Below are 18,458 nucleotides of genomic sequence, written 5' to 3'. Positions count from 1 at the left end.
GGTCTCGGATATCACGATTCACTGCCGGTTGTTGGGGCCCCGCATCCACCGGTAGTTTCGTTGTTATATCTATTATATCGTCACCCTCCACTCGGCCCCACATACTCCTAGCGACATGCGGACATTCCTTCAATTGCTAAACCCGGATGCAGAAATCACGGAGAGACTATCGTAATCCGGGTAGTATCTCGAATTGACCGTGGAATTCAATCATTTTATTTTGGAATATCTTGTTCCACTTTGCGGCATTTATCTTACCTGTAGGTGGTACTTATTCACGCATTCAGTTACCTATCCTTGGCCCTATAGAAGTAATATCGCGATACGATTTCAACGAACATTTACCGATACTCAACTCTTTGAGTCCCCAAGTCTCTTTTTTAACATACTATACTTGACCGAAATTTGCACTACATAATCACCAAGATGGTTAATTCAGTAGAGCCTAGTCCTCTCCCCAAAATCTCCCGACATATTACCGACCATGACCGTGAAGGCAAAGCCATAATTTCCTCTTCCCTCTCCCCAGAATCTACCTGGACCGCCACGAAAGGTGCTAATTTCTTTCTGGGGTACTGCACATCAGAATTTCCGGTAGAAATGAGCTCCAGCAAAGACATATCCAGCTACACGAATTACCTATCTTCTCCACCAGGCCTAGTTGTTCCAGGGGGTACCGTCCTCAGAGTTGTGGATATGGAACCTGGGCTTTTATCACCTATGCATAGAACTACGAGCCTGGACTATGGGGTGGTTATTGAGGGGAAGTAGAGTTGGTTTTGGATGGGGGTGAAAAGAGGATCTTGAAGAGAGGTGATATTTGTGTGCAGAGGGCTACGGCTCATGCTTGGAGGAACTGTAGTGAGACGGAGTGGGCAAGGATGTTGTATGTTCTGACGGAGGCAAAACCGGTTATTGGGGAAGATGGGAAGGAGTTGGAGGAGGATTTGGGTGGAATGGATGGAGTGAGGAAGAGTGGTTAAAGATTTGTGAAGGGATAACTGGTTCATGATTGAAGGCTTTGCAATATAAACATTTATGTATACCTGTATCATCGGTGGATATTGTTTAGTTTTCAATTGCATTGATTTCAAAATAAGAGACTCCTGTCTGATGACAGTCTTGTGTATATATGTGATTTGTGAAACAATAATGGACTTTGAAGTTGTTCTCATCCAATTTCATCTGCCATTCACGAATTCAATATGTACTCATCCTATGTGATATCCATGTATATCTAAGGGGCTGTTAAATTTATTCGTTAGAAACGAACAATCAAAAGATGAATTCCAATATCAAATAATTGGAAGATAAATTTGTCAAAATTCTTGGAAGTTGAGAAGTATCCCGCCAATCCATGCACGCAATGGAGGACATAACCTTGTGGGATGTTCATGGAATGGTCGATGACGGCCAAGGAACCCTTTCGAGACTTATTCACCACCAAAAGGGCTCTTAGCCTTCAAAAAAAAAGAAGACATGGGATCGCAAAGAATCTTTTCCATGTTCAGTTCAAATTACACATTTTGTTTTATACACAGCAATATTCAAGACTAATGACACTTGACCTTTGATCATCCACGCTTCTCAAAAGTAATGTTCTACAGCAGAATTGAATCATCAAAGTTGTATGAAACATTCAATTCTATGATTTTAACATACTACATGACAACCAGGTATATTTAAACCTCTATGATCTTGACGGCACAATAGGCAATGTGACGAAATTCTCCTGTCCATCACCGAAATGAATGTTATTCTTACCTGCAAACCTATCTACGGATCTACAATTCCAAAGTCAGCACATGCATATCTCTCCTGCAACGAAAGAAGATTAAGGGATCAATCAAAACAAGAAACTTACCTATCTTTCTCATTCCCATGAGCAAAAATTCCACTTCCCTGAGTGTCCCCCGAACTCACTTCGAGCACAATCTTTCCCCCTCTCTCTACCACAACATTAGTGGGCCACACCTCAACATCCACTGCATAACTCGTTTCTGGTTTAACTTCCTGAACATCAACTGAGCGATATTCGCGATATGGTTGATGTGGTAAATTTCGCGGATGCTTCTCCGCAATTTTACGGAGAGATACTCGGAGCCAGCCTTTGGTTAGTGGAACCGGATCTCCTGCCGTGCCGGTGTAGAAAATTTCTTCACCTGCGGGGGAGATATGGCGGAGGGTCAGAAAGATATCGATGTCTTTCTCCAGGGCGGTTGCTGATGGAGAAGGAGAAAGGGATACGTTCAGATGTGCGGTGATATGCCCGGTAATTTCTGTTTCCTGCTCGAATGATGCGCTTGTGAATTGGACAAGTTTTGGATTTTTGAGAGTACTCAGCGCATCATATGAAACTTTGTCCGCACTTGATGCTGGAGTATCTCTGGAAAGCGTTTTCTCTGGTGTGAGATAGAACTTGGTATATTGTGTTCCTGCTAATGGCCATTCTGTTTCTTCTCTTCGTTCATATTTAGTTTCCGCTTCGGCATTATTGTAACCAACGTCTCCTTTTCGAAGAATCACGCTGACAGGGCTGACCTTTCCGGGCGTAGACCAACCGATTTTATCGTCATCCTTGAGGAACGCATCGAGGAACGTTTTCTGTATTTCAACTTCTTCTTTGTAGTAAAAGGGAAGATCGTGACGTCCAGTAATGAAACGGAGATACTTCAACTTGGAACCTGCCCACATGTAGCCGTTTACATTGCCTATAATTTCCATTAGTGAACTATCAAACAATCTTGGCATTTATGGAATCACCTCGAAGATGCAACAGAATACCTCCCCAATTCGCTACCGATAAAACCGGAACCTCAATATCTTCCAGATTAAAATCCTTTGACTTGTAATACTCATCATCTAAAAAGCGATTGTTTACATTATCGATAGTCTGGTCGTTACGATTCCTAAGAAGCGTCTCTTCATCCAAATTTCCTTCAATAGTATCCTCGCCCCATTTTGAAGCTGCACGTCCAGGTCGACCATATTGATTGGTAATAACTTGTCTATTCCACCAAAATCGGATGAATTCATCTGAGAGTATTCCACCATGTCTGCATCGATCACGGTAATAATCAGTCATTCCCTCCCATGGGATAATAGCCGCAAGACCCTTTGGCCTACGAGCTGCAACACGCCATTGACTGCCTATATAATAAATCAGCACAGAATAGAAAAAATCAGAAACAGATTGATCTGGCTTGCATACCCGCATAATAGCTGATTCCCAATAATCCAACTTTCCCGGAAGACCAGGGTTGCTCCGATGCCCACTCAACAACATCGAAGAAACACTCGCTCGTGCCTCGAGACATTGTATCTAAGAGTCCAGGACTTTGACCTAGTCCTCTCTCATCTGCCCTCACAACGACATATCCTTTGGAAGTCCAGAATACTGGATCTGGGGTTTCCCAAGCACTATATTTGCTTCTGTGCTCAGGGTTCACCTCGCTGAAGGATTTGGCGAAGAAACTTTCGGGACGACAATGTCAGTATGTATGGGTTACTCTATGATAATCTGTATGAAAGGATTCTTGATGACCTATACTCACTTATCGTAAGGAATATCTTTTCCATAAGGTCCATATGTCACAAGGACAGGGAATTTGGCACCTTCTGGAGCAATTGGTCTATAGACATTACATCTCACTGGAAGATCAGATGCCTTTATTGGAATAGAGACATTTTTCTCAAACACCAATTCGTTTTCTTTGTCTTCAATGACTTCCATGATGTCTTTGATTTTATTGGTAGTGGTCATCGTGAATGGTGATTTGCTAATTAATCTTTCTCTTCGGCCAAGATGATCAAGATGTACTTAATCAAAACAATAGTTGATGTGTTTCTAGGACCCGGTGTCTTTCCTATCACTAAAATCACCATCACTAGCAGCTCGAGGGTCAGCAACGTCCCTGTCAGGCTGCAGCTAAATGCCGGGCTGGATATTATGGAACGGTTGCGGAATGTGGGGGAGTGATAGCGGAAGCGAGATTTCCGCACGGGGTGACGCTACGGGTAACTAGCTGGGCAGGGGTTCATGCAAGCACTTACATGGGGCCGGTTCTTTTTTGTCAGTGTATGGCGTAGATAAATCGCTTCAGTACAAATACATATTCAATTTGTGATAGATGGGCCATATTCAATTTGTGATAGATGGGCACGATCACCTGCCACAATGAATAAACAAGTGTAATTACCGTATGTTCCTGAGAGATTCCCGGTCTTGGTATTCAGTCAATCCATGAAAGGACGAAAATCACACTGGCCTTGCTTGAGACTCTGCTTTGACGATGATCTTGCCAATCAATAAATCTACGTAGGCAATCTAATGTCTGTTCGACAGGAAATACCCTGCATTTTAAGACTGCAAATCTCCCGTAAGTACACGGTAAGTGACGACACATAGTCCCCAACCTCAAGATTTTCAATACTATGGACCAGGAGACCAAATGATGTTGAAAGTTCTGAATTATTTAAGTCATTTACACCCCCAGTATCATGCGTCCCTCAATTTTAAAAAACCTAAAATGCAAACCCTTTTAACGTTGGATCGCAGTTCGGACTATCGAAGACATCACTCAACCCAATTAACAAAAATTATCTACACCGGTGTAGTAGCGAAGAATTCATCTTGCCTCAAATCATTTCTCTATCGGACTAGCACATCTTGAAAATCGACTTTCGGGAACACAACTAAGATCCCTCATCAAATTACTACAATTCTCCACCAGAGGCGGAAGTGGTTCCTCCAGGATTGGAAAGTTACTTCGATAAAGATCTCGTGCCATCTTAAGCACTTCATTCGGATTGCTGAGTCGGATCTTTTCATTGTTCAAATTAAAGTCATCGGTTTCAGACGTTCCGGCTGTAGCATTAATATCCGTTGAATTTCGAGGTGCCAGAATTAGAACTGGCGTCCCTTGACCACTGGATATGAATGTCCGAGTCTCGCGACTGTCGGGGCTAATAAGATTCACCTCTGTTTGAAGGGAATTGCGGGTTTTCCTCGTCTCATTACTACTCTCGCGGGTGATGCTATTTGAGAGATGTCCATATGCCCACATGGTAAGACTGGCAAAGTAGACGGCAACGGTGTAGAAATCCCGCAACTGAGCCGGAGCCATCAACGAAGCCCAGTGAAAAATTTGTCCGGCGTGCCAGATTGCCCTCCTTGCACGTTCCGTTGTATACCATCGTTCCAATGATTTAAAACTCTGAGATGCTGCGTCTTGGCCGGATTTACCAGCGAATCGCTGCAACTCATCAGGAGAAACACACAGAGCTAGTAAAAATAACTCGGCTGTGATGTTAAGCCCTGATGGTATTTTTGCTCTGCCTAAAATTCGATCTCGAAAACTTTCGACTTCACGATAAAGCTCTCGCTGTTGAGTAGTTATCCATAGCCGATGCACAGAGTCTTTATTTCCATCAATACCATGAAAACGGGTTGACTCTCCGATTGCCCAGATTTGCCCCCAAAAGCCATTCAACGTTGCTTCATAACATAGATCTACGTCCCAAGATTCATCCGGATCTTCGAGACCACAGGAACTGTGCATAATATCGATCAAGCGAAGTGGTGGGACCACCGGTGAATGTAGTTTTCTCATATACATTGACTTCCAATCCGCTGCAGATTCAGCTAGAAATAATTCACGTGATGCAGGTACCGAGAAAGATAGTTCCGTATAGTTAATTAATGGGGGTTTTTGAAGGGCTAAAGAAGCACGAGTGTCATGCTGGAACAGTTTGAGAGACAATCTGAAAGATGAAGGGTAAGCTGGCTGCAATATTCATGAGTGCAACCAAACATACCTTTTGAAAGACTCCCTTTGTGCCCATGTCTGCCATTTTGCTTCCAGGCTTTTTCCAGTGTCATTTTGGTTTGGTATCAGATTCTGAGAATCTGAAGTGGCTGAGAAAATTCCACCACGGCGCATCATCTATATTAATCAGCCTGAATTTAAATATCAATGGTTTCCCAGCATAGTGTGTCCAATAGCCCAAACGGCAGTTTAATAATAGGAAGAATTCAAATCATTGAGATTTCTTTGAAACAATGGACAACCCATTCAAGAAAAAAAATCATGATTATTTACCGTGATCAAAGGTTGCGAAAAGCTCTCAGCTAGTTCCATGTTTCTCTGAAAACCACTCCATAACCCAAGTTCGAGAGAAAGCATCCAGGCTTGCAGTGGCTGGAGTCTCCGAGTGTTGCTGTTAGCCCTTTCCCACTGTGTTTAATTAAAATCAGCACGGCTCCTGGATTCCATAAGGATGACATTACCAATTCAGATACACTCAATCTCACTACATCCTGAAGGGCCAGTCCCATTCTCCATACAGCAGGTAATGAAATGGCAGTGGATCCAACAGCCACGATGGCAATCAAAAGCTCTGGTTGGACATCTTTTAAGTATATTGTTGGGGTATGAATCCAATGGTCGTCTTGATTGCTTTGCTGGCAGAAAAACGCTTCAATTGTACAGTTCAGTAAATCCAACGAAGGAAAACTTGGTATACCACTCGCATATTTGTTAGTTGTAGAAACGAGGTGAAACATCTTGTCTCGCAAGGAAGATGTTATAGAAAGATGTTCATGAGGCCTTGCACCGTTAGGGGAGAAATTTAAAGATATGTTTTCTTCATCAACCGCTAAATTATCTCGATCCCTGAGAATGTGATCAGTTGAAGCTGGCGTCCATAGCCAAGGCGAGCGGGAAAATGCTGCATGCCCTCGAGCAACATCCCTTCTAGAACCATTGAACTTTTGTGACGGTCCAGAGATAGTACTCTCGTCGACTGTAACACATTTTGAAGCCATGGGGGTAAATTCGAAATTCTCTTCCTGAAAGTTAAAGTCCTCAAAACCGAAGTCTGAGATCTGATTGTTGAAAATTGTTGAAGGAAAGAAAAGCAGTTCATTGGCAAGGTTATCGAAAGGTAGTTGGTCTTGAACAAAATTGAAGTCCGTTGATTCCTTATTCGAGTTTAGTGCAGATAAGGGAAAAGAAGATTGCAGTATTGCTTCTGCATTCTCGGCGCTATAGTCCGAATAGGAATTCGTGGTTGTGTAATCATCGGTTCCGTCAATGCTAGGTAGAATGGGATCTAATATGCTCGAAGGTCGTGTCACAGAATCTTGAGGAAGAGATTCTCGTTCTGCGATGGAGTCACGTGGCTCCTTCCTATGCCAATTAGTATGTCAGCATCGGGTTACTTCCAATATTTGTGGAAGGGGTTCAGAGAAGGGGGTGGGTAAGTTGTTCAATATTCTGAGCTAGCAAATTGAATTCAAGGTATTCGAATAATGATAAAGTTTTCAAATGATTTCAATCACTGAAATGGATCGATCTCATCCACTCAGATAATTTGAATCTCACAATTTAAATCTTTCAATTGAAGACAATGGAGTAGTGCCTAAGCTTTAGGCTTTGTGAGTGATAGACTTACGCAATACCCAAAACGCATCTTTTCTTGTGAGATTTCTGAGATATTTCGCAAACGAGATCTTTTGTTCGGCATCGCAAGCACGGTTTTTGCTCTTCACACTTTGCCTTTGCTGTTGCGCATGCTACACATGCTTTTCCAGCCCGCTCTGTTCGTCTAATTTCTGGGCGGTTTTGACCCAAATTACGTTCATGAGTGGCAACATGGCGAGTGAGAAGATCAACGCGATTGAAAGTCTTTGGACATTGTTGACACCGGAAGGGTCGAGAATTCTCATGTGACCTCATGTGACGAGTGAGGTGGTCCCCTCGCTCATAGGTTCTTTGACATATTCGACACTGGTTAACGGCTGGTGCTGGAGGCATTGGCGGAGACGACCGAGCGAATCCCGGGTGCGTTTGTCTGTCGGCCCCAATTGAACTTGCTGCATCGATTAGAATACTTAGTGCATCACTGCCGTTATCAAAGGTTACATGATCCGACATAACTGGCGCAGGAGGAGCCATATGCTTAGTGGCAGTTGAAGGAGTGGAGGAGGTGGAGGTGGAGGTGGAGTTGGATGCGGAGAGATCTGATCTCTTTAATCCCGTTCAGTGTTCCTCTTCAGATTCGACAATCACGCGGCCTCTTCCAGGCTGGGCTTGGCTACTCTGAAGGGTAAACGGGCGACTTGTCTTTAACCGGACCTGCCGTAGTGGAGGTTACAATGTGTGGGGAAGGAAAGCATGTTCATAGCCTAAGATTGATCGACAATATTCCGGCCCCACTTCTTTGGCTTTGAAACTCCGCATTTCCGGGTCTCATGTCCATTATTCACCCCCTATTCATAGAATACCATAAACGACCGAGTCAACAAGAATTTATGTCGAATTTGGCAAATACTACAATCAGCTTCTAGAAAAAAAAAGGCTGATATCTGTACAAATGGCGCTGGTGACGAATTTGACTCCTGTTCATTTCTTCTCACATGGCTCCACAATGATGCTTGGGGAAGAATCCGACAGTGCAACATACTGGAAAAAATGCGGCGACGAAGCTCTATCAAATGGAATAAAACACGTGGTAATGATGGTCAGTAGCAAAATCCCTCTAATAATCTCCGGTATCCAGCATTTTGTTGAAACATTCATTAGGGAGCACACTGGGCAACTCTCGGCAACGAAATTGAAGTTGCCTCGAATCCCACACCCGGAAAGTCTCCAGTAGCCTACGTGCACCCTTCAAAATACGTACCATACAAACTAAACCCTGACATTCCCATGGCAACTCGCTGTGTTGAGCTTTTGCAGAAGAATGGGTTCAAAGCAAAATTCAATGATAAGTTTGATTGGATCCATGATACCTACTTAATCCTCATTCGAATGTTCCCGGATGGGTGCCCGCCAACGACTATCATCTCTATGAACGCACGATATGATGCTCATTATCATACTAAGGTAGGAAGTGCGCTACGACCGTTAAGAAGAGAGGATGTGCTCTTTATTGGGACGGGAGGTGCGGTACATAATTTGTATCGGAATAATTGGTTGCAGATGTTAATGTATCGAGGTACAAAACCAAATTTCTAACATCACTGTCTATCTCCAAGATCTAACCACAATCTCCCCGTAGACAACTTCGCCATGGAATCCCCCCAGACGCTGCAATGCTCGAATTCCGCCAAGAATTTGAAGATGCAATGACCAAGAACTCCGGACCAGAATTGCGAAGAGCAGTGACAATGTTAATGAAATTACCCAAATATCGTGATGCGCATGGCACAGATGATCATTTTATGGCTGCAATGTTTGTGGCAGGGCTTTGTGGAGATTTTGAGGATCGGGGTACTGCTGCTGTGATGGGGCAGAGGATTGGGAGCTGAGGAATATGTGTAATAGCCAGTATACTTTTGGGAACTGGGGCTCTGGGAATTCGAGGATAATGGGCAAAGTTTAAGGTTTCTAATGCATTTGGGGAACATGAGAGTTCTTCTGATTGTGTTATTCTTATGTATACAGTAGCGTGTTTACCAATTTGAAGATTCCTCATTCAACTATATTAAATTCAACTCCATAGAATAACACTGCCATATATTATTGCTTAGTATTGAAAAATCAAACACTCTAGAATAGTTTCTCTCAATGTTCAGGGTTGCGCCAAGCTATTGATAGGAAGCACCCTCTACAATATTTCAGTGGCTATCAGGGAGCCTAAAAGACGAGATCTTTTTCACGGTTCTTTTTAGACCATAGATAGGGAGCTGTCTTGCAATGTACGCCCAAGAATTAAATTGAGTAATGACTAATCTAAACAAACACCCTTGAACACGAACCAAGCTCATATTTACAAATCCCAAAAGCTCTCAAGCTCTACCCGCCCACAGCCTCCAAATGATACCCCAGGCAGACCTCCCTCCAACCCAAGATATATACCCCAAAGCCGGGACAACAGCCGATAGAAACAAACCAGCACCCAGCAAAATCCCCTGTTCAAAAAATCCAATGGCATGACCAGGAGCCTGGCCCGTTTCCGGTAGTGCCTTTACAGCCATCTTTCGAATCCTTTCGAAAAGCTCATTTGCCTCTGATCCCCCTGCAAGAACCTTATCAAGAAGAAAGAGATCTTCGGGCGGAAGAGCAATATATTGTGGGCATGGAGATGAGAACATCTCCACGCTATATTTGTGAAACGCAGGAATTGGAAGTTGTGTTGAGGGAGCAGCGGGTCCCACGAGGAGGTGCAGTGGGATATGGTTTACGTAACTAGTACTGGCATTGAAATGTTGAGCGAGAAACTTTGCGGTTGACAGATCTGAAAAGATGTACAAGGCGAGTAATGGAGATCTGGAATTATTTTGTAAGTACTGTAATTTAGAGTCTTCGACGAAACTTTGTGAACTCACTTTGATTTCTGCGTCATGATGGCATCCACTAAACTTGTAGTTCCCATGATTAGTAGGTGGCAGCCGCTAATTTTTATCTCTGTAATAGTTGATGCCCTGGATTATCTTAGCTGACGTTTTGATTGGGAACAAGCATAGACATTGACATATTTACCTATCAACAACATCGACAAGAACAAAGTTATTGGATCCAAAAGTTGTGATTTGCTTTTTGTTTTCAGCATCCTTGAGTGCTTTTTTGGTGGCAGAAATTCCATCGTTCTGTCTACTTTGGCTACTGCTATTGGAGGAAAAGAATTTGCTCGCATATCTCGTACAAGCTTCTATAAAATCACTTTTGACAAATTCATTGACGATGACTAAGTCGGGACTATATGCTGAAGTTCCTTGAAAAGAAAATCGAGCAGTGACAATAGATTCTGCTGCACTTTCAATGTCTGCTGTCCGATCAACAACTGCAACTGTTCGATCTGACGATTTTGAGACGAGTTTATTGATGGTCGAGGTTGAAGAATTACTTGTTTGATCGACTAGTAGTGCCGATTCGAGGATCGAGGAATCTACAAGATTCCTCGGTGAGATGTAAAATGTGTCGTTGTTCAGGGCTTGGGGTAACAATTCTTTCAAGATGCTATCAACTTTTGAAGTTGTGTCCCCAAGCTAGTCATCTCTCAGTACATATTTCGTAGCTATCAAGAGATATCTTTTCCACGTACCTCTAAGCAGACACAGTTCCCAGCAGCGATAGCAATTGCTATCGGACATATGACTGAGTAAAATCTTGTGTGCGTCGTCGGCCGAATGACCACTAATCCCTTTCCAATTTTACGCGATAAAAAATCTATGCCATTAGCAACCTTATACTCGTTGCTAATCGATTCCTTGAAGTTGAGCGTTTGATAAGATCTCCGGATAACGTCAGAAGCAAGGTAAAACACGCATAGGACTTCAGTGTCGATTTTTCGAACGTGGCCGAAGAAATCTTCTGAGATTGCTGATGTGAGCCTGTCGACATTGTTTCGCAGAACTTTATGGAGACTCTGAAGCTCATTCTGTCTGTATCTAACGTTGTCGAATCTGCCATCAATTACAGATGCTCGTAGATTTTCAATGCCGAATGATGCCATGTTGATACCGGTACTGCAAAATGTTACAAATATCTTTTGGGGTTATGTAATGACACATCTTAAATTGGATACATTATGGATATCATAAAATTTACGGGAATCAAAACACTCCTCGTCCGAAATGCGGGGAGAGGCTAGGGGTTGGCGGAATGTGGAGGGTGGGGAGGAGTTTCCCGAAAATTCTAAAAATTCACTGCTCAAGATATGGTATGTCCGAAGACTAATTCGAACAATACTTGGGTAGCTGTGGTTATCTCCCAGTAAAAATTCTCTATTGTAGCAACAACTTTGTTCTGTTCGTTATCGAAAGAATGTCGACCACAATAACGGATAATCCCATCACCACCTATTCCCGCCAGACATTGGCCGAATATGACATTCATCACACTGGTGACGATGGGGAAATCAATGATATAATAGTACCGTCGAATACCTCAGATATACCAGAGAATGTCGAGAATCCCGTGTCCTGGCCTCGAGACCAGTATCGAATACCAAATTATCGACCTATAAATCGGCATCTGATTGCCGCAGAGCGACCAAATGGAAGTAATGGCGCAGAGAGAGTTTTCATCACGTTGATGTTCACAGGAGTTTCATTGAATGCGGTAAGTCAGCATTTAACTATACGGAATTCCTTTCAATCATATATACTTATACAGTATAAACGCTAAACGTATAGGGAGCGGCTCAAGTATGGGGTATGACAGGAGGGAAAGTTTTCACACGAGTCTTTCGATACGCTATTGGTGGGGAATGGTGATGGAATGATTGAGAGAATTGATCGAGCTTGAGGCTACTAAGGTCGTCGCGGTTTAGAGTATATAATGGCGCACACTTGGGCTGAGCTCAGTTATAAACGAGGAGGTTTGTGTATTGTTGTGTAATTCTGTAAAGGTAGCGAAAGATGATTAGTGCTGCAATGTTAAATTATTCACGGCTTTCTGAATGTCTGGTCAATCATAAACCTGTACTTCGTGCTACCCATACCCTGCAAGAATAGAGCATCAAACCCCTCTAATAGCCAAATGCCGTTTTTTTCCACCAATGACCATTGATGCACTAACCTAACAAAGCTCAACTATCTTGCAAGACCTATCCTACGCCAAGAAACATCCATATCCTCTGCTAATTTGAGAAAGTCATCATTCTCTAAATTTTTGATTATGAAATCATTGAGCATTTTATGACGTTTGTCATCAGGAACATCGCTGTAGTTAGACGGCAGACTTACCCGCGAGCCTGAAGTGTATCTTGATATAACGAGATCCAAATCGTCCTGTAATACAGAGGCTGTCGGTCGTGTCGACTGAAGGTCTACAACAGGGATGTTCGAAGCAGGCTTGAGAGCCGCTGTGTGGTCTCGACCTGAAAGAGTTTGGGTTTGAGTAGATCTATCCACCATTTTTAGAGTCATGGGAGTTTTGAGAGTTGGCATAGACTGCTGCCTAGCCTTAATTCCTTCTGCTTGCAGTTTTAATGGCGTTCTATCTAATGCGATTGGTGTTGCAATGCTCCTGGCTTCAAGAGGTGGCGATTTTTCAGTCTGCATTGGGATGTCAAGAGTGACACTTGCTGAACTGTCTTTTGAAGGAAAAGCGTTACTTGATAGGCCATTAACTTCTGATAGATACGTAGTACCCTTGCGACTTGCAACACGTCTCTTTGCTGGCTTTTTAGTAGGCGTGATACTCCTCCCATTTGACGTATTTTCCCTAGTGAACTTTTCAAGCGGTCGCTTTCGCTGTTGTGGAGCTTGAACTGGTCTACTGGTGTCGGCTACGGATACAGATTTGGATCTCAGAGGATCTTTCAGAGTCGCAAATGGCAATTGTCTCTTTGGTGGTATGGGAAGGCCTAGGCAAATATCATTCTCGGCTGGAAGAGATATCGGGCGTTTTCCTGGTGCACCGAAGAACGGATACTCAGTCGAACGAGGCAATGGTCGATCTTCGGCTGGACTGAAAAGATCTAGTGCAGTTTCATGTGTTTTATTTCTTGAATTATGTGGATCATTGGCCGAAGAGAACGAAGTGAATCTATCGGGCAAGCAATGCTTCCTTTGTGTTTCGAAGAAAGGCGAGACAGAAAACCGATGTTGAGATTCTTCTGGCTTTGGCAACAAAATTCGATTCACGTATGCGTTACCATTTGAAGGCACCTTATCTGAGGTATTCAATATAGAGTTTGAGGATTGTATTTGCCGTTGCTATCGAAAGATTAAAACCAAGTTAAATGAAATGAAATGAACAGGACATACCTCTCGCTCGAACTGAGAAACATATAATGATTGCGCTCTATTGAGTGGCTCGGCAGATGGTTTGGACTGAGGCATGAATGAAGATATTGACATGGCAGATTGCGGTCTGATGCAGAGATGATCGTCGGATCGGGAAGTGTAAGAGCTACTCGGTCTCTGAAGCATAGAACCAGCTGAGTCTGGCCCCATGGGAACTTTGAATTCGCTGTTTGGAGTTAAAGGAAGATAACCTACAGCTGAAGAATGTCCATTAGATACTCCCGAACACGTCGGGTCTGCAGTTGGTGGACGGGATCGCAAGACAGGCCCTGATGACAAACTTTCTGTTGGCGTCAAACCCAAGTTTATCAAGATATTGAGAACCCGATTGAAGTCTGAGTCACCACGAAACCTGAATTGCAACCTACGAACCTAAAGAACTAATGTCAGCTGCTATAAAAGGGAAGAAAGAAACTTGCAGCACTCTTAACTTACATCATTGAGCTTTGGGTAACGCAATGCGAGAAGCGGAGGCTTAACCACTACTCTCACTGGAATCTCGCTATCTGGAGATAAAACGAAGTTCTTGTGAACCCTCACGATATCGTTTAAATTTTGTTCTTCCTTGAAAGGTGTTACAACATTGAAAGCCTTGCACAGAAATTCATCACATACCAGATACTCGGCACCTGCGACTACTTTCATCAATAAGTGCTTTTCATTCTCTGAACTACTAACTTGCACCTCTTGAATCACAAGTTCAAGATCACTTCTCGAGTAATGAGTCCATTGAACACCTGTGGTATTACCTTCGTTGGTTAAAGAGCATGAGAACTTGACAAGAGGAACAACGATGGCGGGATTTAGTTGCGATTGTGAGAAAGTGAGAGACTCTTGAGAGAAGAAACGAGACATCTCGAACTATAAAATTAAGAACATTTGAAGGAAAAATGAAGAATAATGACTGCATAGATGATATATTGAGAAAAGAATGGAGAAAGAGGAGATGAGAAAGAAAGAATAGAACAGGAGTGGTATATAGAGAACCTTGGGATGGTAAATACTATGGAAGTCAGTAACGGGAATTGTCAGTTTGAGATCAATGTTTGAATGATAGTAATGGTGACATTGACAACCTTAGGATGGTAGTCATATCAGTGTCGCTGTCCCTGTATCAACAGATTTTGATTGGATTCCTTTCAGAAAGTTGTCCTTTTCAAATGAATTCTTTTTATGGAATTGAACTGAAAACAATTTGTTGCAAGTGAAGGTATAGACGATTGTTCAAAGTTGGAGACAGCTTCATGCCACTAAGCTTCGGCCATACAACGCACGGTCCTCTACCTAGCGTCCATGTCAAGTGGAGTAATGAGTGCCTTAAATGTCGGGTATACCTACATTTCTCACCCAAAAATCAGTCCGGAGCTCACAACCTCTAACGACCGATCGCGTCGCCGTCGCAATTTCTACGCGTTGATTTATTTGTCGCATCAAGAGAAGCTTTTCGGACAACCATTGGATCGCCATAAATATCGCATGGCAGGATACTACAATGGCGCCCCCAAGAGTTATTCACCACGATACCTCCATCGTTCATACTCCCGAATATGAGGATTTTATCGCAAAACTTAGAGTCTATCATGAAAAGAGAGGCACGCATTTCGATCCTGAACCACGAGTTGGAACTAAGACAATCGACCTCTTGCACCTTTACAATACTGTAATTGAGCGCGGTGGCTACGATAAAGTTAGCGATGAAAAACTTGCCTGGAGAAAGCTTGGTTCAGATTTCAACTTGGGAGCTAATAATTTACCTGCGCTGGCATTTAGTCTCAAAACAACATATTACAAATACCTCGCCGCATATGAAATCTCAACATACCATGGCAAGGTACCACCTCCCCGTGAAATCCTGGAAGACACCACCGCTAAAGGAGGGGGGCTTCTTTTCCGGACGATGGAGAATTTCAGACCCTCGATTCGCAGAGAGACGGGCATGCTTGGTACTGAGAATTCGGAGGCTTCTGGTGACGATGGCACACCTGTGCGCGATAGAAATGGAAGTGAAGAGACACCTGGCTCTGGGGGCAGAATGACTCGAGGTCTACGACAAGCACCTCCACAGCGGGTGTTATTTCAACCCGATACCCAACCATCTCGACAAGTTCGACAACATCCCTCCGCGACTTCTCATCCTCCACCGACTCCACAGCACCACTTACCTCAACACCAAACACCCTCCCACTCGCATCAACATCATATGCCACGAGTTGGTGGTCCCTTCTCACACAACCCTTCCTCTGGTACCGAAAATATGTCTCTCGCAGTTACGAATTACGAACCTCGACTCCAGATGCCATTGACGCTGCGTCCTATAATTACACCTGGAAATAACCCCGTCGAGTTTGTGCGACGCCAAAAGGCATTGAAAGATGCAGCTGCGGCCGCAGAAGGTGCTAAAGCTAATGCAATTCCAAGGGGGATGATGTTACCCGGCAGTAAGTTTTCTAATGTTTCCTCTGAGATTGTTATTCCGTCTCAAGAGTGGGTACTAATGATTCGCGAAGCTGGTTTTGATGGACCTAACATTTACGTTCGTTGCCTCTGTTCTCTAAGATCAGGCATCAAAGATGAGCAAGATTACGCTCTACACCATCTGGTTAAAATTTCCATGGAACGTGGTGACAAATACAAATTCGAAGGATTTCCAGGTCTTGCCGAAGCTCTGATTGAGAAGATGCTCGAAGTCAGTTCATTGTTTTACGATGTTCACTGGCAGATATCCTACACAGAAGATGGCGACATGATATCTACCACTGACACAATCAACGGTTTGGAAGGCACACCAGACATACTGGAAAGAATCAAACATTTAGCTAAGCTACCAGTTGATGACAATATTCTAACCGAAGAATTCAGTGATACTCTTCTTCAGATCAACGAGGCAGCATTAACAATGAGAAACATGGTAATGTTAGAGGAAAACGCCTTCTACGTATCTGAAATTGCACCTCTACGAGATTTTCTCACCATTGCCTTGAACCTCCCCAATTCCGACGCCATTGTAGAGTTAAAACACTACGCTTTAGACATCGCCGAACAGCTTACCAAGTATCTTCACTTTGAGGTCGGAGATCCCCTATACCTTTCACTCCTCGCACAATTGGATTCACACGACCGAGGCGCTATCCTGACTTCCCTGAGAGCTATCAGCAGAATATCAATGAATCTTGAGGAGAACAATCTCCTTAAGGGTGTGCCAGCATCCGCTGTGCAAAACATTATTGATTGGACCTTGCTAAATGACGAAGACCTTGCCCATGCTTGTTTGGATTTCCTCTATCAGTACACCGCGGTTGTTGAAAATGTGGATTACCTTATCACAGAGGTAAAAGCAGAGCCACTGGTCAAACAGTTGACACGGCTCCTCATGCATGGCGCTCGCATCATAGAAAAAGAGTTTAACCTTGGAACTCAGTACAGAAAGCCTGCACCTTCAGAGATTGCGCCCATTCCACAAGATTTACTACTCGAAATTGCCAAGTTTGATGAACCAGAGCGCAGTTCACGCTGGCTGCGTTGCCTCTACGAAGAAGATCCCGATGAGTCCATCACGCAAATTGCCTTGTGGCACGCCTATCAACAACAATTTAATTACTTGGCCACACAAACATCAAAACCACTTCTTCCCGCTGCAGATTTTATCAAGAATGTAAGCACGACCTTTGGCGACAAAGCAAATGCACAAGTTCAAAACGGCCCCGTAACAAAATTCATCATCAAAGGCATTCGATGCCGCAGTGAGCCAGTAGACCTACAAGGAGAGGCATACACCAAATGCTTATGGCGCACTCATCTCGGAAAGCCATGCGGAGAATTCTACATGACTCCTGAAGCAGGTTATCAACATATTCTCAAGACTCATCTTGGCGCCCAACTTAATGCGGACAATAAATACGTCAATTCGGCCTCAAATCAACAATATGTTTGCGCATGGGATACATGTTCTCGCTTCCGCTCCTCTCCTGCCACCAAACTCTCAGAAGCTGCTACTCACATCAAAGTTCATCTCCCTCCTAAGCGTACCCCTGCTAGCGAACGTGAATCACAAGAACCTTCAGGTCCTCCGCCAGCTAAGAAACACAAACCATCATACATCGTCCAGCCACCTCGTATAAGCTTCAAATACCACTTCACAGCTGTCGATGAGCATAATGATGCAGCCGGTATTCCACTTAGTGCAGTACTCGTTCTCCGAAACTTGGCAAGGAATGTCAGTAAGACTGAAGCAGAAGAGGCGGCTCTCAAGGAGGGTGAAGTTTCCTGGGTTGATCGGTTGTTTAAGCCGGTGGAACCGAGATTATTTGCTATCTATGCGCATAATAAGATTTTGGTATGCTATGTTCTATCTTTTTTTCAAAACTCCCTTCTCGGTTCAAATTTTTCTTTGTCTAGCAACTCTCACATGATTATCAAAACAAATTTACATAACTTTCGTTCATCCGTATTGACCGCAAGGTCGTGGGGAGACAATTTATATCTTTATGACTTATAGTGTTGAATACTCAACTTTATCTTTCTCAATGAATCTTTTTTTTTTTCATTTATACTAATTCGATACCATCTAAACAGGCAACTTATATGACAGATCTTCTCATCGCAATCAAGGATACGCAGGGTTGACAGGGGCATCCATCTGGGATATGGAGTGAAGGGGCGGTATTTCGGGATATTTGCGAACAATTAGGAAAACCATGCA

General features: G+C 43.4%; 8 protein-coding genes across 8 annotated transcripts; 4 read left to right on the top strand and 4 right to left on the bottom strand.

The window, feature by feature from the left end:
- Nucleotides 1-426: 426 nt before the first annotated feature.
- On the top strand, nucleotides 427-771 carry Bfra_009800 (putative cupin domain-containing protein; the record flags this gene model as incomplete). Its single annotated transcript, XM_037340138.1, has 1 exon — nucleotides 427-771. One exon carries the CDS (start codon nucleotides 427-429, stop codon nucleotides 769-771), a length of 345 nt encoding a protein of 114 aa, XP_037189361.1.
- A 919-nt stretch (nucleotides 772-1,690) lies between these two features.
- On the bottom strand, nucleotides 1,691-3,763 carry Bfra_009799 (putative x-pro dipeptidyl-peptidase (s15 family) protein; the record flags this gene model as incomplete). The annotated part of the gene is made up of 5 exons (XM_037340137.1): nucleotides 1,691-1,784; nucleotides 1,865-2,711; nucleotides 2,764-3,150; nucleotides 3,212-3,474; nucleotides 3,555-3,763. 5 exons carry the CDS (start codon nucleotides 3,761-3,763, stop codon nucleotides 1,691-1,693), a joined length of 1,800 nt encoding a protein of 599 aa, XP_037189360.1.
- An 880-nt stretch (nucleotides 3,764-4,643) lies between these two features.
- Bfra_009798 (putative c2h2 type zinc finger domain protein) lies at nucleotides 4,644-7,958 on the bottom strand (the record flags this gene model as incomplete). Its single annotated transcript, XM_037340136.1, has 5 exons — nucleotides 4,644-5,763; nucleotides 5,818-5,945; nucleotides 6,102-6,236; nucleotides 6,290-7,190; nucleotides 7,456-7,958. The coding sequence occupies 5 exons, from the start codon at nucleotides 7,956-7,958 to the stop codon at nucleotides 4,644-4,646; spliced, it is 2,787 nt and encodes a 928-aa protein (XP_037189359.1).
- A 418-nt stretch (nucleotides 7,959-8,376) lies between these two features.
- On the top strand, nucleotides 8,377-9,313 carry Bfra_009797 (putative aromatic ring-opening dioxygenase family protein; the record flags this gene model as incomplete). The annotated part of the gene is made up of 3 exons (XM_037340135.1): nucleotides 8,377-8,523; nucleotides 8,586-8,992; nucleotides 9,064-9,313. The coding sequence occupies 3 exons, from the start codon at nucleotides 8,377-8,379 to the stop codon at nucleotides 9,311-9,313; spliced, it is 804 nt and encodes a 267-aa protein (XP_037189358.1).
- A 480-nt stretch (nucleotides 9,314-9,793) lies between these two features.
- Nucleotides 9,794-11,460, bottom strand: Bfra_009796 (putative aldehyde dehydrogenase protein; the record flags this gene model as incomplete). Its single annotated transcript, XM_037340134.1, has 4 exons — nucleotides 9,794-10,274; nucleotides 10,334-10,429; nucleotides 10,488-10,993; nucleotides 11,050-11,460. 4 exons carry the CDS (start codon nucleotides 11,458-11,460, stop codon nucleotides 9,794-9,796), a joined length of 1,494 nt encoding a protein of 497 aa, XP_037189357.1.
- Nucleotides 11,461-11,771: 311 nt separating this feature from the next.
- Nucleotides 11,772-12,223, top strand: Bfra_009795 (uncharacterized protein; the record flags this gene model as incomplete). The annotated part of the gene is made up of 2 exons (XM_037340133.1): nucleotides 11,772-12,068; nucleotides 12,143-12,223. 2 exons carry the CDS (start codon nucleotides 11,772-11,774, stop codon nucleotides 12,221-12,223), a joined length of 378 nt encoding a protein of 125 aa, XP_037189356.1.
- Nucleotides 12,224-12,541: 318 nt separating this feature from the next.
- Bfra_009794 (uncharacterized protein) lies at nucleotides 12,542-14,614 on the bottom strand (the record flags this gene model as incomplete). Its single annotated transcript, XM_037340132.1, has 3 exons — nucleotides 12,542-13,669; nucleotides 13,721-14,131; nucleotides 14,195-14,614. The coding sequence occupies 3 exons, from the start codon at nucleotides 14,612-14,614 to the stop codon at nucleotides 12,542-12,544; spliced, it is 1,959 nt and encodes a 652-aa protein (XP_037189355.1).
- Nucleotides 14,615-15,251: 637 nt separating this feature from the next.
- Nucleotides 15,252-18,382, top strand: Bfra_009793 (putative rsc complex subunit rsc9 protein; the record flags this gene model as incomplete). Its single annotated transcript, XM_037340131.1, has 2 exons — nucleotides 15,252-18,092; nucleotides 18,332-18,382. The coding sequence occupies 2 exons, from the start codon at nucleotides 15,252-15,254 to the stop codon at nucleotides 18,380-18,382; spliced, it is 2,892 nt and encodes a 963-aa protein (XP_037189354.1).
- Between the last annotated feature and the right edge of the window lie 76 nt (nucleotides 18,383-18,458).

Source organism: Botrytis fragariae, assembly GCF_013461495.1.
Source record: "Botrytis fragariae strain BVB16 chromosome Unknown tig00000163, whole genome shotgun sequence".
Taxonomy (NCBI): Eukaryota; Fungi; Ascomycota; class Leotiomycetes; order Helotiales; family Sclerotiniaceae; genus Botrytis; species Botrytis fragariae.
The sequence above is the reverse complement of the archived record's forward strand: the minus strand, read 5'-3'. Positions and strand labels throughout refer to the sequence as shown.